The 27,729-nt window shown below is 46.9% G+C and overlaps 2 protein-coding genes across 6 annotated transcripts in view; one reads left to right on the top strand and one right to left on the bottom strand.

Moving 5' to 3' along the window:
• Window positions 1–16,624: 16,624 nt before the first annotated feature.
• On the top strand, window positions 16,625–24,782 carry R3HCC1 (R3H domain and coiled-coil containing 1). Of its 3 annotated transcripts, none has more exons than XM_040626503.1 (8): window positions 16,625–16,765; window positions 17,136–17,263; window positions 17,681–17,791; window positions 18,622–19,219; window positions 20,230–20,402; window positions 22,052–22,122; window positions 23,415–23,510; window positions 24,462–24,782. In XM_040626503.1, exons 1-8 carry the CDS (start codon window positions 16,640–16,642, stop codon window positions 24,596–24,598), a joined length of 1,440 nt encoding a protein of 479 aa, XP_040482437.1. In that variant the 5' UTR covers window positions 16,625–16,639; the 3' UTR covers window positions 24,599–24,782. The 3 variants fall into 3 exon arrangements, with proteins under 3 accessions (XP_040482437.1, XP_040482436.1, XP_040482438.1); XM_040626502.1 differs by having other exon boundaries at window positions 17,654–17,791; XM_040626504.1 differs by lacking the exon at window positions 17,681–17,791.
• Window positions 24,783–25,721: 939 nt separating this feature from the next.
• Window positions 25,722–27,729, bottom strand: part of LOXL2 (lysyl oxidase like 2) — an 88,045-nt gene continuing 86,037 nt past the window's right edge. For all 3 annotated transcript variants that reach the window (XM_008702068.2, XM_008702069.2, XM_008702070.2), the window contains exons 13-14: window positions 27,365–27,476; window positions 25,722–26,624 (exon numbers count right to left, since the gene is read on the bottom strand). In XM_008702068.2, coding sequence (XP_008700290.2) covers window positions 26,545–26,624; window positions 27,365–27,476 — 192 coding nt within the window. In that variant the 3' untranslated portion in view covers window positions 25,722–26,544. The remainder of the gene's footprint in view (window positions 26,625–27,364; window positions 27,477–27,729) is intronic.

Here is a 27,729-nt window from a genome sequence, read left to right as displayed (position 1 = left end):
AAGATTTTTTTTAATTTATTCGACAGAGATAGAGACAGCCAGCAAGAGAGGGAACACAAGCAGGGGGAGTGGGAGAGGAAGGAGCAGGCTCCCAGCGGAGGAGCCTGATGTGGGGCTCGATCCCATCACGCCGGGATCACACCCTGAGCTGAAGGCAGACCCTTAACCGCTGTGCCACACAGGCGCCCCCTAAGTCTGCTTTTTATTATCACCATCTGCTGGCAATTCTAAACTGTGTGGGTAATAAATGCTTTTCTGAAAAAATAATTTATCGGTCTAAGTTCAAAATAATGGCTGTGGTTGTGTAAGCTTCAAATGGAACTTACATAGTACTGTCTTTAGTAAACCTTATACTTGGAAGCTAATTCAGGGAATTCACAGTGATACAGTGGGCTGCCACACATTTATTTTGAAAGTAAGTTCTTGGGGTGTTTGAGTGGCTCAGTCAGTTGAGTGCCTGCCTCTTCATTTCTGCTTAGGTCATGATCTCAGGGTCCTGAGATGGACCTCTGCACTGAGCGGGGAGTCTGCTTGGGATTCTCTCTCTCCCTTTCCCTCAGCCCCTGCCTCCTGCACTACCCTCCCCCCCCCGCCCCGCCCCGCCATGGACACAAGCAGTGTCTCTAGAATAAAAAGATCTTTTCAAAAAAGAAAGAAAGAAAGAAAGAAAGTTCTTAATAGTTTGGAATCGTTAAAGCTCATTTTAGGTACATTTATGTCTTCAGTCATTATGATAACACATATTCCTGTGTTTAAACAGTAGATTCAAAATCGGCCAGGATAGCACAGCAATTGTAAATACAAAAGAAATAGCATGAGTTAACAGTAATTATGTCATTTTAATTATGACCACTTGGAGTTTTACTTATGTTTAAAATTTAAAACACTGAGAGAATACAAAGTGTTTGGTATATTTTTGTTTGGTAAGTGCAAATTTTAGTTCATGCATGATATGTTTTACCAAATTTGAATATCCTTAAATTGAAATTTATTCTTTTTTTAATGTGAATTGTTGCTAAGCTGAAGAACAAATCAAGACAGTAATAATTAGTACTGATTTCTATGTGATTGTTAACAATAATAATTTTGTTGTCTAGAGGAGGAAGATGTTTAAAAATGACCCACTCCCCAGGTAGCCAATATGCTGGTTGTGAATCCAAAATACTGAATCTTTCATCTCTGAATATACGTATATAAGGACAAAGTTTACTACGTCCTGGGGTGCTCTCTATCCTTCCAGTTTGAGAACTGGGTGAGGAAAAAAATAAGCCGTTTTTTCTGGCCTGCAGAGGGACAGTGAGGAACATATCAGATGAACTATGGCCGTCTTCATAGTAAATCAGCTGATGTTCCATCTGTGGTTCCACAGAAATGGCTCACATGTGGGGTTTTACTTTACTGAGTTTCTGTGAATATTTTCTCTTTTCAGAGTCGTGAAAAGGAGTGACTTCCTAATTATTCATCCTTGAGCCCATAAAGGGGTCTTAGGGAGTGAATGCAGAGTTGGGCTCCTGGCCTCCCAGCCCAGCTTGAGCCCAAACAGGTCACACCTACATATCAGAGTCCACACGTCACATGCTGAATTGTGTTCACTCGGAGTTCATATGTCGAAGGCCTAACCGTCAGTACCTCAGAATGTGACTGTATTTGAATACAGCACCCTTAAAGTGGTGATTAAATAAAAATGAGGCTCTTGGGGGAGGCCCTAGTCCAATGTGGCTGATGTCCTTCTAAGATGAGATGTGGACATACAAAGAGACCCCAGGGGCCCACGTGTACACAGGGACAACCATGTGAAGAAGCCAGAGGCCAGCCCCCTGCAAGCCAAAGAGAGACGTCTCAGAGGAGACCAACCCTGCCAGCACCTTGATATTGGACTTCCGGCTCCCGGAACCGTGGGGAAAAAACCAAAAGTGTGTTAAAGCCACCCAGTCTGAAGTATTTTGTGCCGACAGCGCTAGCAAACTAACACATCAGGTGGCATTTGTTTGAACTGAGGGTTCCACAGCTAGAAAATGTTCAGAAATTACTAGAATAGGGGTAAGAGCACAGACTCTCAGACCATTCCTCTGGGTTTGAATCCCGGCTTTGCTTTCCAGCAGCAGAGCAATGGGGTGGGCCATTTACTGAATGCTGGGGGTCCAGTTTTATGTCTGCAAAGTGGGAGTGATAACCACTACTTGGGATTTCAATGGGGATGATATGGGGTAGTGTATGGAAAGTGCCAGGCCCATCGTGGGAGCCCAATAAATGAGGATGCCGAGCCAGAGCATTCCCCACTGCCTTAGCTCATGTAAGTGAGATATCTTGCCCAAGATGGCCACACTGGGGAGAGCTGGAAGTCTGTGGATTTTGTAATTAAGGGAGGGTCATTTTAAAAAATGTTTGCTCCGTTAAGTTTTAAAAATTTTGCTCAATTTGCATGTAGTGTTAACTTTGAATGGTTGGAAAGATCGAAAAATAAGTGTCTTCTCTCTGCTTATAAAAACAGGATATGTTTATACATATATTATGGAAATACACGTATTCTAATAGATATATTTTAGAAAATTTGTGTGAAAGGTGCAGGGTCTAGAGAAGAAAACAACTCATAATAAAACCACTCAGGGACAATCACTCCCCACGTTTTTGTTTTCTTTCAATATTTTTTTTTTCTGTTGTCTTTTTTTAAATCAAGGACATCAATTTTGTGGCACATCTTTTCATTGAAGTTTTAAGCTTGGGCACTTCCTATGCCATTACGAAGTCTTCACATTCATTCTTTCCTCCTGTCCTTTAAGTCCCACTGCAGCAATAGGGTCTGCTGTGAGGTGGCGCTTGAACTGGGGAGAACGGATCTGGGTTTGGGTGGGTGTGCAAACACCAGCATTAGGTCCTCGTAAGGAGTCCCTGGCAGGAGCTTGGAGGCTGAGATGAGGATGGGCCTGAGCCTGCAGCCCACCAGTGAGACCCCCCACCCCGTTCCCCATCTGGGTTCCTGTTGTTCTGGCCCTTTAAGAAGGGAGCTAGATTTTGTCAAATGCTTTTTCTGCATCAATTGAGAGGATCATATGGTTCTTGACTCTTTTCTTATTGATATGATCTGTCACACTGATCCATTTGCGAATGTTGAACCACCCTTGCATCCCAGGGATGAATCCCACTTGGTCATGATGGATAATCCTTTTAATGTACTGTTGGATCCTATTAGCTAGGATCTTGTTGAGGATTTTGGTGTCCATATTCATCAGGGATATCGGTCTGTAATTCTCCTTTTTGATGGGGTCTTTGCCTGGTTGGGGAATCAAGGTAATACTGGCCTCATAGAATGAGTTTGGTAGTTTTCCTTCTGTTTCTATTTTTTGAAACAGCTTCAGAATAGGTATTATTTCTTCTTTGAATGTTAATCCCTGGGGAATCCGTCAGGCCCTGGACTCTTGTTTTTTGGGAGGTTTTTGATCACTGCTTCAATCTCTTCATAATTAATTGGTCTGTTTAAAAAATCAATTTCTTCCTGCTTCAGTCTTGGTAGTTTAGAGGTTTCCAGGAAGGCATCCATTTCTTCCAGGTTGTTTAATTGATTGGCATAAAGCTGTTGATAAAAGTTTTTAATGATCCTTCCTGTTCCATTGGTGTTGGTTGTGACCTCTCCCCTTTCATTCATAATTGTATTAATTTGACAAAATACAGCATCCTTTCCTGATTAAAACACTTCAGAGTGTAGGGATAGAGGGTACATTCCTCAATTTCATAAAAACCATCTATGAAAATGCAAATATCATTCTCAATGGGGAAAACCTAAAACCATACGTTACCTTGGAATTAACTTAACCAGAGACGTAAAGGACCTATATTCTAGAAACTATAAATCACTCTTGAAAGACATTGAGGAAGACATAAAAAGATGGAAAGATATTCCATGCTCATGGATCGGAAGAATTAACATAGTTAAAATGTCCATGCTACCCAGAGCAATCTACACTTTCAATGCTATCCCGATCAAAATACCAAGGACATTTTTCAAAGAACTGGAACAAATAGTCCTTAAATTTGTATGGAAACAGAAAAGGCCCCGAATCTCCAAGGAACTGTTGAAAAGGAAAAACAAAGCTGGGGGCATCACAATGCCGGATTTCGAGCTGTACTACAAAGCTGTGATCACAAAGACAGCATGGTACTGGCACAAAAACAGACACATAGACCAATGGAACAGAATAGAGAACCCAGAAATGGACCCTCGGCTCTTTGGGCAACTAATCTTTGATAAAGCAGGAAAAAACATCCGGTGGGAAAAAGATAGTCTCTTCAATAAATGGTGCTGGGAAAATTGGACAGCTACATGCAAAAGAATGAAACTTGACCACTCTCTCACACCATACACAAAGATAAACTCCAAATGGATGAAAGACCTCGATGTGAGACAGGAATCCATCAAAATCCTAGAGGAGAACATAGGCAGCAACCTCTACGACATCGGCCAAAGCAACCTTTTTCATGACACATCTCCAAAGGCAAGAGAAACAAAAGATAAAATGAACTTGTGGGACTTCATCAAGATAAAAAGCTTTTGCACAGCCAAGGAAACAGTAAAAAAAACTAAGAGGCCGCCCACGGAATGGGGGAAGATATTTGCAAATGACACTACAGATAAAAGACTGGTATCAAAGATCTACAAAGAACTTCTCAAACTCAATACATGAGAAAGAAAGAAATCAAAAAAATCGGCAGAAGATATGAACAGACACTTTTCCAATGAAGACATACAAATGGCTAACAGACACATGAAAAAATGTTCAAAATCATTAGCCATCAGGGAAATTCAAATCAAAACCACATTGAGATACCACCATATGCCAGTTCGAATGGCAAAAATTGACAAGGCAGGAAACAACAAATGTTGGAGAGGATGTGGAGAAAGGGGAACCCTCGTACCTTGTTGATGGGAGTACAAGTTAGTATAGCCACTTTGGAAAACAGTGTGGAGGTCCCTTAAAAAGTTAAAAATTGAGCTACCCTATGATCCAGCAATTGCACTACTGGGTATTTACCCCAAAGATACAGACATAGTGAAGAGAAGGGCCATATGCACCCCAATGTTCATAGCAGCATTTTCCCCAATAGCTAAATCGTGGAAGGAGCCAAGATGCCCTTCAACAGATGACTGGATTAAGAAGATGTGGTCCATAAATACAATGGAATATTGCTCAGCTATCAAAAAGAACAATTTCTCAACATTTGCTGCAACATGGACGGGACTGGAGGAGATAATGCTAAGTGAAATAAGTCAAGCAGAGAAAGACGATTATCATATGGTTTCACTCATTTATGGAACATAAGAAGTAGGAAGATCGGTAGGAGAAGAAAGAGAAGAAGAAAGGGGGGGTAAACAGAAGGGAGAATGAACCATGAGAGACTATGGACTCTGGGAAACAAACTGAGGGCTTCAGAGGGGAGGGGGGTGGGGAATGGGATAGGCCAGTGATGGGTATTAAGGAGGGCACGTATTGCATGGTGCACTGGATGTTATATGCAGTAATGAATCATGGAACTTTACATCAAAAACTAGGGATGTACTGTATGGTGACTAACATAATATAATAAAAAATTATTATAAAAAAAAAAAGAAGGGAGCTAGAACTCGCTAGCAAGCCTGACAAGTGGTGTCCTAGGAACTGAAGGACAACAAACAGCTTCGAGATTGGGGCTGGGGTGGGGACCCTCCACAACAAGGAATGGCATACATGGAGGCCAGTCAGATAGAGCAGGGTCTAGGGTTGGGTTTCTCGTCCTTTCTTCCTCTGTCACCTTCACTGCTACACTTTCCTTTCTAGTCCCGCCCTTTCTCTTCAGCTTCCCCACCCCTGCCTTTCTTTGCCCTTCTGTGAGCATTCCCACTTCTGCTCCAGATGGTCTTCGTTTCTGGAGACGGTTCCTGCTTACTAAGAATTTCTTAGTTGATCTTAAAATTTTCTGTGGAAAAAAAAAATTGTGCAAACAATGATACTTTGATCTCATCAAATTTCCAGTCTTTCCAGTTTTCTTTCTTTCTTTTGCCAAATTGATTTTGCTAGGACCTCTAAGAGAAATGGTTAAAAAAGGCATTGGTGGGGGTGCCTGGGTGGCACAGTCGTTAAGCGTCTGCCTTCAGCTCAGGGCGTGATCCCGGCATTCTGGGATCGAGCCCCACATCAGGCTTCTCCACTAGGAGCCTGCTTCTTTCTCTCCCACTCCCCCTGCTTGTGTTCCCTCTCTCGCTGGCTGTCTCTCTCTGTCAAATAAATAAATAAAATCTTTAAAAATAAATAAATAAATAAATAAATAAAATTAAAAAGGCATTGGTGAAGGGCTCCTGGCTAGCTCAATCTGTAGAGCATGGGTGGGACTCTTGGTCTCGGTGTTGTGAGTTCAAGCCCCTTATTGGGTGTAGAGATTACTTAAATAATAAATAAAATCTTAACAACAACAACAACAACAACAACAAAGGCATTGGTGAATATCCCTGGCTTGCTCTGAAATTAATGTGGTATTCCTAGTGTTTCCCCTTAAGTTCCAGGTGGTATTTTGACTCTTTCATTGAGATCCTTAAATGAATTTGCATAGAGTTGTCCTAGGTGTGAGTTTGGTAAAGAGTATAGAATGAGATTTTGCTCTTTGAATCAATTTTAATGTTCACAGTAGAATGGAATCTATCCCATTTATGGTTTTGCTACAAAGGCTTTATTTAGTCTTATTTCTAACATCACCTCTTTTTTGTCCATTTTTTAGGCTTTTTCCCCCCTGGTGTTATATTTTTTATCATATTTTGCTATAAGGTCAGTTTTTTTTATTAACTAATGTCCCCAGTCTCTGCCAGTTACTTGGAAAAAAATATTACTTGTTGGCTGCCACAGTTATACGCCCTTCCTCCTTCCTCCACACTTTAGAATGCATTTTGGGGTTCCTGTCCTAATCTACTGTGATAAAAAATTTTTTTATTTTTTTACATTCTGTAGCTCTTTTTTCAAAAATTATAATATTTGTATACCATTTTCTTGCTGTGATTATTTCACTTAACTAAATGTTTAAGCAAAGTAAATGTTTGTCATGAAATGTTTTCTCTCCTGACATCCCAGTTTGTAAGTCATCATTCATCCCTTGGTTGTCTGCATTATGTCTTTTAGTCACTTCCCAGGAAAGATAATGAATGTCAAAGCAAAGCTTAGAAACGTTTAGTGAGTCGTAGAACTAACTCACAAGTACACCAAAGACGGACATTAGATTCTTATCAGAAAACGAAGACGAAGAAAGAAAGAAAGAGAAAGAAAACAAAAAAAGGACTTACATAAGGGAAAGGGAAGAAGGGGGGGGAGCTGCCAGTCTACAAAGAGTGAATTTTGTTTTTCTGATTAAGGTGATTTATCTGGCCGCTATCAAAGAGATTGGTCGGGCAAGCTATTCTGGAATAGATTGACTAGGTCATTAGAGAAAACCGTTTCAGTTACTTGTGGATTTTCCAAAAGTCTTGAGACTTAAGCTATCCAGGACACGGACAGGCTGTCTATAAACAGAGTCTGCCGATGTCCTGGCATCCCCACCATAGACAGGCCAGGATCACTCAGTCCATTGCCCTCAGCAGAACTTCTATGAGAGATAGACTTAAAAAGCCTTTGCAGGTTTGGAAACATTTTCCAGTTGCCATCATAGTTTATAGATTTTTCTGGTCTTAACATTTTTCCTTTAAACGTCCACAGATACTGTTCTATTTTCTTCTGGCATATGAATTGCTAAGGAAATCTGCAGCCACTTGATTTTTTTTTCCCTTTGTATTCTGCCTAAATCTTGTATTTGTCTTTTTTTAATGCCCAGAGAAAAGAATTTTGCCATGATCAGTATCAGCCATTTGTCTGTCTGTATCTATCTATCTATCTATCTATCTATCTATCTATCTATCTATCNNNNTCTATCTATCTATCTTATCTATCTATCTATCTGTCATCTATCATCTATCTATCATCTATCTGTCATCTATCATCTATCTATCTATCATCTATCTATCTATCTATCTATCTATCTATCTATCCATCTATCATCTATCTATCTGTCAACTATCATCTATCTATCTATCTATCTATCTATCTATCTATCTATCTATCTATCATCTATCTATTTCTGGAACATGGTAAGCCACTTTAATCTATAGCTTCACATTTTCCTTTGTTTCAACAAAATGTTGCATTTTAATTTTTTTTTCTGTCCCAATAGTTTTGTTTTCTTCCTCAGGTATACTAATTATCCATATGTTAGATCTACAATGCAGGCCCCTGTATTCATATTTTCCCTAGCTGCTTTAATCTTTTTTGCTTTTTCTTTGAATTCCATGTAGTTTTAGGTGGTTTTTCATGAGAGTGGCTTTTTAGTCACAAAATATTTCTTAGAGTTATTTAGCTTTTAAGTTATATTAGTTTATGGAAGTAACGCATTTAAATATCTAGTTTTCATTGTTTTAAATTTCAGTTTATAAATATTGTCGTTTTGTTTGTATATCTGATATATTTTACAGAAAATGAGAACAATTACGGTAAACTTGAAATGACTGAACAAATTTATTTCTCTTAAACGTTTGGTCCTGGTCTTACTCATATTTATGAAATTCTTAAACATTTCATTTGCATTTATAAATTTAATATACTTGATCTTTCTTTTTTATTAATTGCAGATTTTTATTGAGCAAATGGTAGAGTTAAATGCAGTTGTAAGAAATAATACAGAGAGATCCGTGTACCCTTTACCCAGTTTCCCCCAGCGGTAACATCTTGCAAACTACAGTACAATATCACAACCAGGAAGTTGACCTTCGTACAATCCACCAATCTTATTCACATTTTCTCAGTTTTGCTTATACTCATTTGTGTTTGTGAGCATGTGTATTTCATTCTACATAACTTTATTACATGTGTAGGTTCCTGTATCCACCACCACAGTCAAGTTAAATAACACAACGATTCTTCCTGTAGCTTTCGTAAGTTATATCCGCTTCCTCTCCCCTCCATCAATCTCCCCCCATACCTCCTGTTTCTAACCCCTTCAACCACTAATCTGTTCTGCATTTAAAAATGTTGTCTTTCCAAAAAGGTTATATAAATGGAATATACTTAGTCACCTTTTAGGATTGGATTTTTTCACTAAATTGTTTAATGTATGTGTGTAAAGTTGTTTATTATATTTCTTTATTATACTTTTGGTGTCTGTAGGGTCTGTAGTGGTATTTCCTGTTTTGTTCCTGATATTGGTAATTTGTGTCTTCTCTCTCTTTTTTCATGTCATTTTATTAATCTTTTCAAAGAACAAGCTCTTTGGGTTATCGATTTTCTCTATTGTTTTCCTATTTTCAATTGCATTGATTTCTATTCATTTTATATGTTTTTCTTTCTACTTTTCTTTTTTTTAAGATTTCATATCTAAGTAATCTCTACAGCCAGCATGGGGCTCAACCTTACAATCCCAGGATCAAGAGTCCCATGCTCCACTGACTGAGCCAGCCAGGTGCCCCGCCTTTCTACTTTGTTTGAACTTATTTTGCTCTTCTTTATCTTTTGACTTGAGAGTTTTTCTTTTTTCTTAATATATGCATGTAGTGCTATCAGTTTCCTTCTTGGCACTGCTTACCTGTGTTCCACAAATTTTGATATGTTCTATTCATTTTCATTCCATTCAATGTATTTTTTAATTTTCTCCAGGATTTCCTTTTTAACCCATGGATTATTTTAGAAGCGTGTTTTTTAGTTTCGAATAGTTGGAGATTTTCCTGCTATCTTTCTGTTGCTTATTTCTAGTTTGATTTCATTGTGGTCAGAAAACAGATAACATATGATTTAAATTTTTTTAAATTTGTTGAGGTTTGTTTTATGGTTTAGGAAATTATCTGCCTTGGACTATGTTCCATGGGTACTTAAAATGAAGATGTATTCTGCTGTTGTTGGATAGAGTATTCTGTACATGTTGATTAGATCCTGTTTATTGTTTTATTTTATTTTATTTTATTTTATTTTATTTTATTTTATTTTATTTTATTTCATTCACTTATCTTTTAAGTAGGCTCTATACCCAATGTGGGGCTTGAACTCACAATCCTGAGATCAAGAATCATGCTCTATCACCTGAGTCAGCCAGGTGCCACACATGTCGATTAGATCCTGTTGATTAATGGTATTGTTGACTTAACTCTATATCTTTGCTGATTTTCTGTATAGTTATTCTATCAATTGTTGAAAGACAGATGTCAAAATCTCTAACTGTAATTGTGGGCTTTGTCATTTCTCCTTTCAGTTCTATGAGTTTTTGCTTTACATATTTTGCAGTTCTTTTGTTTTGCACCTACACATTTAGGGTTGCTATGTCTTCTTGGTAAATTGACCCTTATTATTATATGATGTCCCTCTCTGTCTCAAGTAATTTTCTTTGCTCTGAAGTCTACCTTATCTGAAATTAATATAGCCACCTACTTTCCTTTGATTACCGTTTGCATGATAGATCTTTTTCCATTCTTTTACTTTCAACCTGCCTATATTTTTTCTATTTGAAGTAAGCTTCTTGCAGATAGCATATAGTTGAATCATGGTTTTAAATTGACTTTGACAAGATTGTCTTTTAATTGGTGTATTTAGAACATTTATATTTAGTGTAATTAGTGATATTTTAGGGTCTAAGTCTGCTATTTTACTATGCTTTCTGTGTGTGTGTGTGTGGGTGTGTGTGTGTATTTAGATGGGGGCGGGGGAGCAGAGGGAAATGGAGAGAAAGAATCTAAGCAGGCTCCTAGCCCAGTGTGGAGCCCAATGTGGGGCTCGATCTCACAACCCTGAGATCATGACCTGAGCCAAAATCAAGAGTTGGATGCTTAACCCACTGAGCCACCCAGGCGTCCTGTTTTCTTTGTTTTTTATTTCTGTTTTCTTTTTCCTGCCTTTCTGTGGGTTACTTGAATTCCGTATTGATTTACCAATGGTATTTTTTAAATGTCTCTTTATATAGCTGTTTTTAATGGTTGCTTTAAGTATCACATAACTTATCACAGTCTTCTGGTGTTCTCAGTTTACCAATTTGAACAAAGTATAGAAACCTTACCTCCCTTTATGTCCTTTTAACCTCCTCCATTTATAGTCAATTGTCTTAAATATTTCCTCTACATACATTTAGAACCATTAGATAGTTGTAATTTTTGCTTTAGCCATCAAGCACAATTTAGAAGATTCAGGAAGAGAAAGCAAGTCTAGTGTATTACTTATGTTTTTGCTTACTGTATTCTTTTCTCCATTGTAATGTTCTAAGATTCTTTATTTTATTGTTTCTTTTCTATTTAGAGGACTTCTTTTAGTTATTCTTTTGGGGTAGGTCTCCTGGCAACAAATTCTCTTACTCTTCCTTTATCTGAGATTGTCTTGATTTCTTCTTCGAATTTGATTGCTATGTTTTCTTGGTAAATTGACCCTTTGCAAATTTCCAAGTGGATTTTCCCCCAAATTTCAGAGGTTTTCAGCCATTGTTTTGACCACTTTTTCCACATCACCCTCTTTCTCCTCCCTAGGACTCCGATAAAATGAATATAAAATCATTTTGTTAAAGTCTCAGAGATCCTTTAGTCTCTGTTCATTTTTGTTTTCAGTCTTTTTACTCTCTGTTGTTCAGACTGGGTAATTTCTATTGTTTTATCTTCTAGTTCATAGGTTCTTTCCTTTTCCTCTTCCATTCTGCTACTGGGTTTTTTATTTTCATTATTGTATTTTTCAATTCTAAAATTTACTTTTGGTTCTTCTTTACATGTTCTATGCCTTAGCTGAGACTATTTATTTTTCATTTAGTTCAAATGTGTTCACAATTGCTTGTTGAAGCATTTCTTTTTTCTTTTTTTAAGATTTTATTTATTTGAGAGAGAGAGAGAGAGCAGAAGTGGGGAGTGAGAAGGGGCAGAGGGAGAGGGAGAAGAAGACTCCCCACTGAGCAGGGAGCCTGAAGTGGGGTTCTCACAACCCTGGGATCATGACCTAAGCCGAAGGCAGGTGCTTAACCGACTGAGCTACCCAGGTGTCCCTGTTGACGCATTTCTATCTTGGCTCCTTTAAAATCTTTGTCAGATAATGTAACATTTCTGGCATCGCAATTGCCTTTTCTTCATGGAGTCTGAGGTCTTTCTAATATTTGGTATCGCAAGTTATTTCTGATTGAATTCTGGACATTTGGGTGTTACGAGATTCTGGATCTTAATTGTATCTCTGTTTTAGCTGTCTCTTTTGGACACCATTCTGGCAGGGGCATGGCGGGCTTGCCTTGTTACTGCCAGGTGAGGTCTAAAATCCAGGTTCTCCACTCATCTGCCATTGACACCCGAGGTGGGGGTTTCTCGTTATTGCTGGGTGGGGGTGGGGATTCTGACTTCCCAGCAGACCTCCAGGGACACTTTCCTGGCTGGGAGAGATAGAAGTGCCTTGCTTCTCCCCACATGGCTTCCACTGACACCATGAGGATGAGGTGGTCTCTTGATTTCTGGGTGGTATGAAAGTCCTACTGTCCACTAGGCCTCCTATGACAGCACTCCAGTGGGGAGGGTGATGAGGAGGGTGCTTTTTTTACTGCTGGGTGGGGGTGAAAGTTAGGTTCTCTTGTGGTCTCTACTGACTGTAGGCAGGGCCCAGGTCTCATTACTGCCTGGAGAGCATGAAAGTCCCAGTTCCCTACTGGGCCTTCTCTGGCATTGTCTTGGCGGGAAGGTTGTGGCACTCTGTCACAAGTTGATGAAGGTGACAGTCTAGGCTCCTATTATGTTTTGCTGGTTTGAGTGAGGACAGCGTTTGGCTGGGGTAGAACAGTTATTGTCCGAAAGTTTTCTTTCTTGCTAGCCTGCCCTGAGAGAAAAAAGGTTTTTGTTATGTTTTTTTGTTTTGTTTTGTTTGTCTGTGTCTTTTGATGTTTCTGGATTGCTGGCTTCAAGCTCCAAGTCTGGGAATTTGAGGCATAAAGAAAACCTAGGAAATTTACCATTTCGTTTTTCCTTGAATCCTGAGGTCCCTAGCTGGTCTGCCTTCCTCTCTCCACCTTTCAGTCTCCTTATGTTCATTTTATATATAATGTCCAGGGTTATTAGTTGTATTTAGTGAGAGGAATAGGAAAAAGTACATCTACTCCATATTCCAGAAGTCCTCACTTTTTTATGCATATTAAACGGATGACTTTGTGGGCTATAAAGCAAAACATTTCTCTGTGCTGTACTTGGACAACTCTTGTTGATCTTAAAATACTCTAAATCCAGCCCTCTTTAATATTATAATACTGTTTGCCAACTTAGTCAAATACTCTTAACTGATGTGATATGGGTTGGGAGCAAATGGTCAAGAAAGAATTCTTGAGACTTTTTGGTGCAAAAAAGTGTTTTTATTAAAGTACCAGGACAGGACCCATGGGCAGGAAGAGCTATACTGGGATTGTGAGGAGCTATTGATTATATACTCTTATTTTTAAAAATGTTTTCTTTGGGGCGCCTGGGTGGCGCAGTCGTTAAGTGTCTGCCTTCGGCTCAGGGCGTGATCCCGGCGTTCCGGAATCGAGCTCCACATCAGGCTCCTCTGCTGGGAGCCTGCTTCTTCCTCTCACACTCCCCCTGCTGTGTTCCCTCTCTCACTGGCTGTCTCTCTGTCAAATAAATAAATAAAATCTTTTAAAAAAAAATAAAAATGTTTTCTTTATTTATTTGACAGAGAGAGAGTGCACAAGCAGGGGGAGCCACAGACCAAGGGAGAGGGAGAAGCGGGCTCCCTCCTGAGCAGGGAGCCCAATGCAGGGTCAATCCCAGGACCCCGGGATCATGACCTGAGTCAAAGGCAGACGCTTAACCCACTGAGCTACCCAGGTGCTCTGACTATATACTTTTAAGTTAGGGGTGAAGGGTAAAGACCAAAGTTTCCAAAAGGATTTTCATATACTGAAGAAGACTTATAGGATCCTGGAGGCCTAAGCTATTGTCAAGCCTCTAGCAAAGCATTAACATTAAGACAGTTGTGAGGTCCCGGAGGAATGTCTTACTCTGCCTGTCTCAAGTATTTGTCAACAGGTTGTAAGTTGTAAGGAAATTTAATTTTATCTCCCTTTCTTTTGCCTTTGTTCTCCACATCATTACATCTACCCATTTAAAATTGTGACTCTGAGATTCATTTCACTTTTTAAATTGTAATCACCACCTAATGTGTTAGATTCTCCAGTATGCCAAACCGTGCAAACATTACAAGGACTTTCGATAACAGTCATAAACTGGATATTCCCAAACTTCACCTTAAACACAAAGAGAACACGGCAGGAGGGAACTCTAGGTCCATCGCTTCAGATGGGACTGTTTGGGACCCCGCGTCCCCTGCATTCAGTTCTTTCATAATCTTTCAATCATACCTCCCGTTTTGGGTAAAATTCTATAGCTGTGCTATATACTATACTAGCATGCTTCTCCAACTGATTGGATTCATCAGATTTATTTCATTCCTGGTTTCTGCATCTGGCTCCCGGCCACCAAGACAATTCTACTGACATTCTAAAGATGGAGAGTCTTTATCCGGCGCTGTTCGCTGTTCGGGGAGCATGGGTGTGGCAGTCAGGCCAGGGCTAGATTTGAGTGAGTTCCAACTCCGCACTGGGTCGTTGGGTGTCCCTGGCTAAACCTGAGTTACTCTTGTACAGTAGGCAACAGTCTCCATCTGGAAGGGCTGCTGTGAGGATTTAATGAGTGCAGTTTATACGGCAAGCTTTCTGTAAATAGTTGTCTTCTTTTCCACCAGCATTTACTCGGCGGCACTGCTTCGTCGGCTCCAGTTTTCGCTGCTTCTGTGATGAACGTCATTGCCTCTGTTACATCTTTCCGTGGCTCTGACAGTTCTCTTTCATCTCAGTCTGTCGGTTTATCCGCTGCGACATGGAAATCAGGCTTTCTTTGATTTCCTTGGGAATGTGAAGCAGTTATTAACTGGAATTTTATTCTCTTTTCTCAAGAGAATCTTCCAGTATACTCTTACCATCTATGCTCTGCTCTTTTCCCTGCTATATGCTTTTCTTCTTGGTTTTGGGTTTTTTTGGCTGTAGAAATTCTGTCTATCCTTTGTGCTGCTTTTTGTGCAGTTTACTGACCTCTGAGTAATAGGGCCCATTTTATCCTCACCTGATATTGTCCCAAAATAGTGTAGGTAGAAGCACTTTGACTCCCTTCCGCGTTTATCCAAGCGTCCCTTCATAAGTTCCACCCGTGGTGGAGGCCTGCATGCTGGCGCTTCTGTTTAGCCCCTGAGCCGCCTGACGAGAGTGTGGTAGAAGCGATTCCGGGGCAGCCTTCCTCTAGGAGCTTTGTTTTTACCGTCTCTCAATGTGTTGAACATCTGTACTGCGGACCAGCTCTAAAGAGGTGGGGGCATGGCTTGTTTCCTGGGTTTTTGATTTGTCCCTCGGTTTTGGGGAGAGATAGCCACTTTGTGGAGAAAGTTGGGCCTTTGTTTTCTGAGACCCCAGGCATATTTCTCCCAGGTCACATCTGGCCCCTCCCAGCCTCACGCCTCCTGGTCGGGGAAGCCTGGTCAGAGAAACAGGCATTCTCTCCAGGCCTGCTCCCATTTCATTCGAGCTTGTGTGGAGTGGGTGGGGCTGGTGGGGTCAGAAACCAAAAGGGTGTCTCTCTTGTTCTTCCTGCCACTCTCCCATCCTCAGCCCCCTCAGGGACTGCAAGCCCCTCCGGGCTGGGGACAGAGGACCTGTCAGGCCTTCAGAAGCTCCTCACGACCATGCTCAGAAAAGAGACTCATGACTTGAGTTCTCCCTGCACCGGGTTTTGTCTTTATTCTAGGCCCTTTTTATTCTTCAAACTATCTAGAAAGATAATTGTGGTAAATACGATATAATGCCACCATCTTCTTAAGAAATACTCTAGGAGAAACTGTGAGGAAGCAAAATGCATCTCAATTTTTCTCCATTTTTCTGTTCCCAGGCCTCTCCTCCCAGTCCACCTTTTGAGCTATGCTGTCCCCATAACCTTGCCCGTATCCCACTGCAGGTCACGTTCAGACTGTCCCATCTCTGTATTAAAACCTGGGTCTTAAGTGTTCTTAGCTCAGGGCCTTGCTTTGCTCTGAGGTTCTGGATTCAGGATGATCACGGGCTCACATTTCTGCACCTTTCAGGACACAGGAGGATTTCAACTCTGGTCTTCTAGATTGTAATAGCCAGGAGCTGTCTGATGGCGAGAATTTCAAGCCCCAATTAAGGTGGGTGCAGGAGTTAACTTGTGGATGTAGCAGGGTAGTATAATCTGATGGACTGCAAGTCACCATGCTAGTGTCTACCTCGCCCAGGTACACCTTGTCAGTGACCCCTTGGTGTCAAGCTGGACTTCTTTGAAGATTCCATCAATGAGGGCAAAAGAAGGGCAGTGATGGGCAAGAGGTGGTGAAATATTTGGTGCCCGGAAACTTCCTTCCTCCTTATTCCTCTGTTAGTTGCCTCGGGAAGGGAGCATCAAGCCGGAAAATCTGGTACCCCACGAACTAGCATGTAGGAGCCACTTAAAAGTGTTTGCTGAACTTAATCCTAGGAGACAGTGTGCTCCCATGGGCAAAAAAACCCCCAAAAACCCAGACCACGCCCCTCTGCCATTTCTGCGATGCCTCCCCCGGGCCGCGCGGTGGCGCTGTGGCTCCGCAGAGGCCGGGTGGTGCTGGGGCGCGCCGGGGCGTGCGGGCTTCCGGGGACCCTCAGAGCGGCGGCGGCGACGCGCGGGGCGGCTGAGGTGAGTGCGGCGTGCGGGCCTGGGGGCGGGTCGCCACCCCGGGCCGACCCCGCGCCGCCTGGGCCTCCCGCTCGGGGCCTATTCCCCCGGCGTGGGCGGCGGGCCCGCCCCAGGGAGGACGAGGCAGCGTGGGGCTCGCCCTGCAAGGGTGCACGCTTCCGCAGGGCCAGGAGACGCCTTCCTGGCCCCGCTACCGACTTGCCCGGGTATCCTGGGCACGTCCCTTCGCCGCCTCGGAGCCTGGCTCCTCATTTGTTAGAGGAGAGACCTTGGCCGCGGTGCCTCTAAGACCGTTTGGGCACCGCCACTCGAGGTTGTGAGTGGGCCCGGGGTCTGTGCTCTGATCCCGCCGGGTCCGACCGCCCCTCAGGCTCTCTCACCTGTCACCCTGGCCCTTCCCTGCTTGGACGGCGTCTTCCTCTCCTCCGCCGAGAATGACTTTGTGCACCGCATCCAGGAGGAGCTGGACCGCTTTCTGCTGCAGAAGCAGCTGTCAAAGTAAGTGGAGTGGGTGGAGGGGGGGCCCAGGCTGCCTGTGCGGGAAGGGCGGGTTCACGCGGAGCCACTTTTGCCCTCTTCCCAAGTAGCTGGTTCCTACCTGCCTCTGATCTTGGCCTTTGGGTTCAATAACCTGCTTGCTAGCCTCTCCCGGCCGCATCTTTCCTGTTTAATTCTCAGCATCACCCAGAGATGGAAGGGTGTTAGCACAGGAATGGAATGGTACCACTAACTCCCTGTGATAACCTCTATACTCGCGTCCTTTGCAGTCGGCCAGGGACACAAGGGGGCAGAGGGAGCCTAGTGTCAAGCCTCCTGTAAACTGGGCCTGGACCTGGTGGGGGTGAGGCCCTAGGTTCCTGCTCAGCACCCATTCCCGTCCCTTCCCAGGGTACTTCTTTTCCCCCCACTCTCCAGTCGCCTCCGGTACCTGGTCCACAGGACAGCAGAGAATTTTGATCTTCTGAGCAGCTTCTCTGTTGGGGAGGGCTGGAGGAGAAGGACAGTCATCTGTCACTTGGGTATCAGGTGTGTATCTTAACGCATTGGGGGCCCTCAGTAGCTTCTGTGGGTTGGTGCGTGAGCTGGTCTGGAACCAGGACCAGCAGCCTCCAGGCTGCTGCCTCTATCCCCACCTCAGCTGCTTAAAGGCACTGTCGCCTTCTGTTTCAGCAGTGGAGGAGGTGTGCGTTTGTGGGATTCATTTGGCAAATTCAACTATATGCTTGGGCCGAAAGAGAGAAAAATAGAGCCGTTTAAGCAGTGAGTGTTTGCTCTGGGCAACCACGGAATGTGAGAAGCACACCTGAGCCTCATGCATCAATGTTACATGTGCATCTCGAAGAATCTTATCATAGTGACTGTGATCCTAGTGTTAATGTATTTCTTTTTTTTTTTTTTTTATTAGAGAGAGGGAGAGAGAATCTTAAGCAGGCTCCGTGCTCAGCACAGAGCCCAATGTGGGGCTTGATCCCACAACCCTGAGATCATGACCCTGAGATCATGACCTGAGCAGAAATCAAGAGTTGGACGCTTAACCAACTGAGCCACCTAGACCCCCCCTAAGTTGTATATTTTTCTAATAACTAAGTTCCTAAATGCAAGTACTTTTAGCTAGCGTATACCCGAAGATTCCGCTTTCTCTGATATAGTTTATAACACCAGAGGGAGAGCTGGTTGCTTTGGGCTTCTTCAAAGCTGGCATCCTCTGCAGTGCCTTCCTCTGGTATTTTCAGGGGTCATTTTGGCTTTGGTTTTGGCCTAATGCTGACTCGAGAGCCTCATGCCTGAATGATAGGTAGCTCCAGTGAACCATGTCTGAAACACTGCTCTGATCACACCTCCTGTTCCTGCTCCAGGTTACCCAGCTCAGATGGACTCTCTGGCCCCTGCCACCTTCCTGCCTCCCAATTTAGCAAGTACCGCGGTCCTCGGCCCACTTCAAACCACGGAGCACCTGCTGGTCCTCGAGGGGCACGGGCCGGCCGGTGGCATCGCGGACGCAAACCGGACCAGGCTTTGTATGTGCCCCGAGTACTGCGTAGGCAAGGAGAAGGCGTACCATCCTCTACCCCAGGTCTCAAGGGAGACCCTCCAGCTGGTGGGCTCCTGGAGGAACCTGGAAATGTTGGTGCTGGGGACCTCACCTCCGATCAGGATCTCCCTGTGTTGATGACTCAGGCACCTGAGGACCCAGAGGGCCCAGACCAACACTGTGACAATGAGCAGCTACTGGACCCACTTGGCATTGAGTCCCCACAGCCTGAGAGCCACTCAGGGATGGGAGAGGGGTTGGAAATGGCCACACAGCTCGGGTCCAGTCTGCGGCTGGACTTGGACGAGGGGAATGGAAATGAGGTGGAGAAGCGCCTGGCGGCAGAGGAGGAAGAGGAAGAGGTGGAAGAGGAGGGGTCTGGCGGCTGCTCCGGGGACGATTACAGTGAGCTGCTACAGGAGGTGATGAGGCTCTTAAGCCCAGAGAAGGGAGGGCGGAAGTGAGGTGGGTGTGGTCAGGGGTAGATGGGGACCAGGGGTCCTGGAGAGGAGGGGCAGGGTGTGTGCTGGCTGAGCAGGGCTGGGTACTGGGTGATAGGGGTCCCTTAGGAGACATGGGGTGGAGCACCGGGACTTGCCTGAAGGAGTTGGGACTGACACAGTGGAGGGGGAAAGGCTCAGGGGATCAGGGCTGTGGATTTGGGTCCCCGTTTAACTGTGTAGGAGCTTTTCGACAAGCTCCTCTATGGGCAGCTCATTTTGTTTTTCTAAATCTTCATTTCCTCATCTGACAAGCAGATGCTTGTTACCTTTGCTTCACGAGGTAACAGATAGGCTATATGAGGAATTGCTTCATAAGGGACTACAAGCCTTGGTCATGAGACTGGTTCTTGTACCTGAAGCTTCGTGTTACAGATCTCATTTCCTTGGAAGTGTGTGTCTGCCCTGAGACTGGCTGTGGTGTTTGGCTGGGAGGGTGGGCATCTTTTATTATTATGTTACACACGAAGGGTAGAGACCAGGTAGACTTGCTTAATATCACGTTGTTAATAAGGGGAGGAAAGATCCTGGACTTCCCAGTTCTGTCTCTTACTTACTGACTGCATCTTTGGGCAGAATTAACCCTTTGATTTATAGTGCTCTTGTCTGTAAAGAGGGTATATAGAGTATAGTTTTCAGGATTCTATGAGATGTAATGCATGTAAATGCCAGTTCCCCAATGGGGACTCCATAAAAGTAAGGTACCTTCCCTAAAACTCCTGCCTCTCCACCTTCTAGCCCATTCTGCCATCATGCCGCCTTTCCCAGACCCCTGCCAGGTGTGGCTCCTGTGGGAAGCGGCTTGCGGTGCTCTGCTCCCTGCCGTGTGAGTCCTGCTTCTGCCTGCAGGGCTCCGTGTGTGGTTTTGAAAGCACATGTATGGAGCCCTGTGTGTCGGAGCTCCCCTTGCTAAAGGGTGTAATCTCTCCCAGATAATAGACAACCTGACTGAGAAGGAGATCCAGGTAGAGAAGATCCATGTAGACACGTCCTCCTTCACGGAGGAGCTGCCTGGAGAGAAGGATTTTGCCCACGTGGTGGAGATCTACGACTTTGAGCCAACATTCAAGACTGAGGACCTGCTGGCCGCGTTTTCCGAGTTCCAGTGAGTGCTCACGGGGCTTCAGGGAGGCAGGGGAGGCGGGCGCTAGGACATGGCTTTGTTGCTGGGGACACGTCCCCGCCCCTGCCCCAGTGTCTTGCTATCTGGAAGGAAGGGCAGAAAGTGGATGTGGTCGCTCTGGGCTCCATGCTCCTGCTGGCCATGACTGTACGGAAGAGGAGAGCTGGTTTTTAGTGGTGGGCATATTCGGCGGCCCTAGATCTGGTCCTGCTGGCACCTGGTAGCAGCCCTCCATCCTGCCCGCCGCACACCCACACGCCTGCCAGGAGCCAGGCCCCCCATCGGGATGCAGGACACAGGCAGCCCACTGCCTCCCCTTGTTCCATGTCCCGGCCACCCAGCCAGTCAGTCTACACATCGAGGGCCATTTCTGTGCAAGAACTGTTTCTGGGGTGAGCTGGGCCTGAATGCTCTGAGGCAGAGTCAGGGTGGAGATGGGCACCAAGGGGCTATGTTGCAAGCAAAGACTTCTGCTTCCCCACGTTTTTTGGATCTAACTCCAGTCTTTTCTCCTTTTTTTCTTCCCTCCCTTCCCTCCTCCCTCCCTTTATTTATGCTCATTTTCCTTTCTGCAGTCTCCTTTCTCTTTTTCTGCTTAGTCTTTTATATATATTTTTAATGATTTTATTTTCAAGTAATCTCTACATCCAACATGGGGCTCGAACCCACACCTCTGAGATCAAGAGTCACATGCTCCACTGACAGCCAGCCAGGCGTCCCTCCGGCTTAGTCTTTTAAAAATCCCTATCTTGGGGCTCCTGAGTGTCACAGTCGGTTAGATGCCTGACTCTTGGTTTCGGTGCAGGTCATGGTCTCAGGGTGTTGAGATCGAGCCCCGCGTCAGGCTCCACACTCAATGCGGGGTCTCCTTGGGACTCTTTCTCCCTCTCCCTCTGCCCCTCCCCCTTGCTCTCTTTCTCAAATAAATAAAATGAAAATCTTTGAAAAAAATTAAAAAATAAAGATTCCTTTCTTCATGCCCCCCCTTTTCTGACTATTTCCCAAACTGCTCTCCCTTGTGTCCCTGAGCCTGAGGAAGGCTGAAGGGGCAGGTTGGTGGGGCACGAGGGGCTCATCTGCTCTCACTCCCTAAAGATGTGGCCACAAAGGCCACTTGTGACTCCTTCAGCCAGCACAGGCAGTGCCCACAGAGAAACTGGGGCCTCAAACTGCTTTTGGCCTCTCACCAGCCCCAGACTCAGTGTGGCTTTCCTGAGCAGTAGGAAGAAAGCTGATGAGGAGTGACACGGACATGCTTATTTTATGTCCTGCCCTGTGTAGTCAGCATGTAAACCCTTTGTCTCCACTGTAGACCCCATGCCCTTGGCCTTGCTGTGGCGGTGCCTGTGTGTAGCCTTCTTCACCCTTGTCACTGTGCTCTTTGAGCCCTGTCTCCCTCAGTTCTAGGAGTCTGGGACCTACCGAGCAACAGGGGTGATACTTGTCTTTCTGAAGCTAACCGTGTGGTCTTCAAGAAAGGTTGCTGCAAAGGGTTGTCTCTTTCACAGGGGAGATAGGAACTTGTCTTGGGCTCATAGTGTTGGAGGATTGGAGGTGGGAGGGGACTCCTTTTACAGAAAGGGTTTCGCCTCTTGCTTTCGTACTCACTCTGTCTCCTCTTCCTGGCACAGAGAGAAGGGGCTCAAGATTCAATGGGTAGATGACACGCACGCGCTTGGTGTCTTTCCCTGCCTGGCCTCAGGTAACGCAGCTTCACGGTGGCCTTGGCCCTTTCTCTGTCTGCCGTTGACAAGGGAAGGTTCCCCCGGGTCCGGGGTGCGGGCTCACCTGAGCAAGTGGATTGGCAGCCCGCGCCCAGCCCGCCCAGCCCGGAAGTTGAGAGGCAGCAGCGCAGGCGCCTGGCCGGGCAGCGCCCTCAGGTCAGAGGCTTCAGAGTCCGGTGAGGTTTGCTGAGCACGTGTCACAGGCTGAGCTCTGGGTGCTTCTGCATGTGCGATGAAATCATATGAAAGTGCTCTTTTTATAGGAAAAAGCCTTTAAATTTAAGCTGGCAATTTCATCTGGTTCCCACAGCTGCATTTTCACTCAGCTTTCATCGCAGCCTCAAGAAGTAGGTCAGATTACTTCTGTTTTACAGGTGGGGAGACCAGGGTTCCCAGAATGGCAGCGGTCTGCCCCAGGTGATGAAGCCTCTCTGTGTCGATTCTGGGACCGTGGTGCCCCTCCCCCCTCGGCTGCTCTCCCGAGCCGCCCCGCCACACCGTGGCTCACTTTAGGTGTATTTATCAAGACCCCTGACCCCCTTGGCTGGGCTTTTCATAACCACGAGCTTCTGAACACCAGAGCTGGTGTGGGCCCAGTTCTCAGGAGAGCCTGAGGTGTTGAGGGAGCGGGAGGACCGGGGTGTGGAGGCTGCTGCAGCCCCACGGAAGGAGCTGACTGAGGGCAGGCAGGGAGGATGGCCACGGGGTGCAGTGGAAGGAATGAGCACTGGGTGAGGCGTGGCCGTGGCTGCCTCCTGAGCTCCCCCGAGCTGTGTGTGAGGAGCAGGTCCTGTCCTGGCCTTGGCGTTCTCGTGTGTGAAGGGCTGGCTTGCACCTGCCTGCTCTGATGTGCCATGGCCCCAGCACAGCTCCGGGCAGTGAGGGCATGCCCCGGGAGGATCTCGAGTGGGGAAGGGGGAGAGTTTATTCGAAGCTCCTGGGCTTTAGAAGGTGGGAGCCTGCCTTCCCTCATGTCAACAATTGCAGCCTTGCTGCTGTGGCTCCTGACCGGCCCAGGAGAGAGCATGGAAGCTGAGCTCAGAGAGCACAAGTGCCTTGTGCAGGCCTGTGCGGCTCTGGGGGGATGAGGTGAACAGATGGCGGCCGTCTCTTGCCTATTGGGAGTACTGTCATGGCCGCCCTGTCCCCGAGCTTTAAATGGGTGCATAAAGCAGCTCGGTGAGTTTGGGGTGATACATTCGTTCTTTGGCCCTGACAGGGCCTCACCAGGACGAACTGGGATGGTTCCAGATGTGTTTTCTTTCCATAGCCGCTGAAGCCCTGACCAAGGATTTTTCTGTGCTCAAGATCCGGCCCCTCACGCAGGGAACCAAGCAGTCAAAGCTGAAAGCCTTGCAGAGGCCAAGTAAGGAAGCCGGCTGTGTCCTGATGGGAAGGCTGTGTGAGCTTATGAGTGTCTGGTTGGGCAGGGTGGGGCCTTCCCTCGGATTAATTCCCTGTTCTTAGCGCTCTGCCTTGGGACCGCTGGGCTACAGTGGCCAGACGGGTGCTCCTCCCATACCCCGGGACCCAGGGGTGCCTAGAGAGGAAGGGCCCCATTAGGGAGAGCTGTTTGCCATCTGCTCTGTTCTGGGCTCGCCCTTCTGTGCTTCCCTCTTCTAGGTGTTGCTAAGGGCAAAGCTTGATCTTTCCTGTAGGGTCATGGAACCGTATTTTACAGTGGGGTAAGAAGAGCTTGGATTTTAGGGGTCAGCCTTGGGTGTGATCCCACTTCTGGCACCTATTTAAGTTGATCTTGAGCAAGTCACCTAATGTCTGTGAGCTGGTTCCTTTGTCTGTAAAATAAGCAGATTGTCCAGGGTTGACTGGAGGGGTGAATAAAACAGCCCCGCAGACCTGCCTGGAGCAGTGAGGGGCACACCGAAGGTGCCAAATAAATGAGAGCGCCTCCTTTTTCCTCTTGTCCTTCCCGAAAGCATGATGGGGGATGTTCGAGGCCAGTTTTCTGTGGCTGCAAAGTGGCTGGCAAGCCTGGCCCAGAAAAGGCCTGCTGAGGCCATCTGATGCTCTCGTGGCCCATGTAGCCTTTACCCCATACTTGGGGACAATAAATATCCGGTCAGTCCAAGAGCTCCAGGTGTCCCATCTTGACTTGATTTCCCTCCCAGGTGGCCCAAACAGGGAAGAGGCCGAGGTGGCAGGATCAGGCGAGGACCCCCCGGGCATCTGGCCATGCTGTGGGCACAGCTGGGCCTTGGAGGTTGTCTCAGATGGCCTCTAGGCTTCTGTGTCACTGGGAAGAGCGGTAGCCATAGCCATGAATTCAAGTCCTCATCCTCTGGGGCTTTCCTTTTAGAGCTCCTGCGTCTGGCGAAGGCAAGACCACAGACAAATATAGCCGTGGCCAGGAGGCTGGTGGCCCGGGCCCTGGGGCTCCAACATAAGAAGAAAGAGCGGCCTGCAGTTGAGTCTTCTACCTCCCTGAGGCCCTGAGAGGCCCAGCAAGCCTGGACTGGCGCCCGCAGGACTAGGCCAGTGCCCCAATACCACAAGCCTTTACAGGCACCAGAATAGCCCTGTGCGGTTTATTAGGGTGTCCCTATGGGGCGTGGTGGGCTTTCGTTTGGTTTAGTTCCAGAAGTTGAGAAAAAATAAAAACTTGAAAGTTGCTTCAAAATGAAATGGTCTGCCAGGGAACGGTAGGGGGTGCTGTTTGTCTCCCATTTTAGACCTGGGGCTGCTGAAGAAATGGGTCCTCTAGGTTGGCCTGGAGGATCCCAACAGGGTCTCAAAGGCATTTTTGCCCAGTGTTTACCCAGTTTGGGGGCGGGGGGGGGGAGGGAGGAGGTTCCCTTGTTGCATGACACCCACGCAGTCTCCTAACATGCCAGGCACCCTAACCTGCGCCATGTGCTGCGGGGCACCACCCCTCGGCCTGGTCCTCCGGTTACCTGCTGCCACGGGCTACAGTTCTGTGACCATACACAAAGCCAAGAGGCAACACCTGAAATGGCCGCCGAAGTTGACTCCTTCACAGGACAAGGGTATCTTCAGGGACAAGGTCTCGGGTCACTCATGTTTCTGGTTTCGGTGGAGTTGGTGCCGAGGCGGCCCTGTTTGGTGCTCTGGGGTCATGGTGGACCCTTCCGCTTTGCTGGGCCACAGCATGCTCTCCATACAAGTGGGAGCCCCCGTGCCCTGGTGAGAGCGGTGAGCCCCGGCCGCCCACCCTGCCCGCTCTGGGAAGAGCCCGCCCCTGCTGGTGCGTCCACTCTGCACACCGCCCCTCCCTCAGAGCCCGGCCAGGGCACCGGCCTTGCGGGCGCCTCCTACGATGGTTTCAATCTAGGTGTCCCATCCCGTCCTCACACAGCTGCCGTGCCCCGACAGACTCACTAAAAACAAGTACGGGAAAGGTCAGGACTCGCATATTTGTGATTTTTGTGATCCTTAGACTGCTGCTGTCCGAAGGCAGGAGTCGGTCTTTGAAGACGCCCCGGGAACCCACCTCTAGCATGAACTCGAGAGAGTGGGCGAGGCTCCCTCCCCACCTACCGTCCGAGGGAGCTCTGCTGCGCAGGGGTGCATGCAGGGGCCCAAATGAAACACAGATGCATATCATAAACTTTTTATTCAAAGTTTCAAGTATGTGTAAGTGTCCGTGATGACACATGGCGCTCGGTGGGTGTCCTCATCACCCAGGACCCTGGTTATAGCACCGTTAAATCAGTTACCCACAGAGTTGGAACAACAGAAGAATGAGTCACTTACACAGGTGGGTCGGTTTTCTCTTGAGCTATACTTTCGAAGGCCCAGATGCCCAATATTAAATGCCACTAAATTATTTTGTGTTTCAAAGTCTGTGAAAATAGAATAATGGTATCTTGTAAGAGGATTTAGGAGTGGGGGGAGCACCAACTCTGAGCTTAGTTAGAAAACATGTGGCAGCATTATTTGTCTATGTGAGGATAATAGAGTAGAGGCAGTCTGTTTAATCGGAAGAGAGGTCTAGATATTCAGGTTGGCTAGAAGTGACCTAAGAGGAGGAAAACGGAATTCAGCCTGACCACCTTAGGTTGATAGCTCACACCACCACGTGGCAAATGATCTGTCGTGAGTTGAGTGGGGTGGTGTGCCACTTGGGGTGGACCGTGGTTTCAGTGGGACAAGCTGCTTCGGGGGTCCCAGACAAGATGGCTCTTGGTGCCCACAACCCTGCTGTCAGGCCCCATCCTGGAGGTTGTCCCAGGCTCCAGAGGTCAGGCAGCAGCCCCCAGCAAATGACAGGCACACCCCGTCCCCCCGAGCCTTGGACACGGCCGCAGGGGGTCGGGACAGGGCAGGGGCCGGGCTGGACGAGGGGGAGTGTGGCCATCAGTCAGACTGCGGTTGTTGGGGAAGATGCGCTGTGGCCTGAAGACAGGAGGTGACCTGGTGCTTTACCGTGTGGAGAGCTGGTTATTTATGAGTCCACTGAAGTGTTCAAACTTTTTTTCCGTCTCTTCGCTGAAGGAACCGCCTGAGGGGTGGGCATTGGGGAGACAGTTTGGCAAATCAGATGCTCAGCCTTCTCCCACATTGGAGCTGTGGGCCTCAGGGGCCCTGGAGCCACTGCCCTCCCCCAGGTGGCCTGCCGGGGCCTGCTCTGTGTGACACCCCCAGGGTGGCCACTATTCGCTGGCCATCCCTCGGGCCAGGCACAGGTCAGGTCCTCTGTCAAAGCTGAGCAAAGGAGTGGCTAACCCTAGTGAGTTTAGTTTTTGCCATCACAAGAGCAGGGGCCGTTGCTTTTCCTGCAGAAGGGGAAACTCTGCTTCCCCTCTTGTTCTCCAGTGTATGTATAATGCAAGGAAACCTTTCTCTACTGGTGACCAGAAGCCACAGTGGTTGACTAGCTTCTAGTTCTCCACAGAGGAAAACGATAACAGAGGCCACAAATTGCTGACGCCCACATGTTTGAGGTCACATGTGTAACGAGGCGATGGCCTCAGCTCCAGCCGGGTTCGGTGCCGCCCTCTCCCTTGGCCAGAGCTGGCTGCGAAAACCCAGCCTCCGTCCAGGCCTTATGTGTCTACAGCTTCCTTCCTGTGCGTGGAAATGGGAGGCTGGCTCCATTCCCCATGCTCTTTAACCAAATTAGGAAGCTGCTCGGGTTCCTCGACAAAGCAGGGCCGTTCTCGCCTGTCTGCTGGAAGGTGGGCTGCAGCGGACCTGGCAGGCCTGGGGGCTCCCCCCACGCTGAGTGCCCAGGGCCCTCACCTATGTGGCAGTTGTACATCCAGATGCGGTGGCCGTCGTAGCGGGTCCTGCACTTCATGATGTTGTTGCTGTAGTCAGACTCCGCAACCTCGTAGTTGGGGTTAATGACAACCTGGGGGCGAGGCAGATTGCAGCCGGCTGCTGAGTCCTGCCGTGGCCACCCTCCACCCCAGGCCCGGACCCCGCCGAGCCCAGCCCTGCCTTCCAGAGCCGGGGCGACCTCATGAGAGGGGGCATGGCCAGTGCTGGAAAACGAAGGGGTGAGGCCCAGAGGAGTGAGAGTGTGCGCCCCTGGCCGTCTGCCTCTGTGTGATTCACACAAATACCCCCTCCCACAAGGAGGGGTTCATAAAGGGGTTACCCTC

This window comes from Ursus maritimus, unplaced genomic scaffold (assembly GCF_017311325.1).
Source record: "Ursus maritimus isolate PB19 unplaced genomic scaffold, ASM1731132v1 scaffold_11, whole genome shotgun sequence".
In the NCBI taxonomy this organism is placed as follows: Eukaryota; Metazoa; Chordata; class Mammalia; order Carnivora; family Ursidae; genus Ursus; species Ursus maritimus.
Note: the sequence above shows the minus strand (reverse complement) of the source record. Positions and strands in the feature narration are given on the sequence as shown.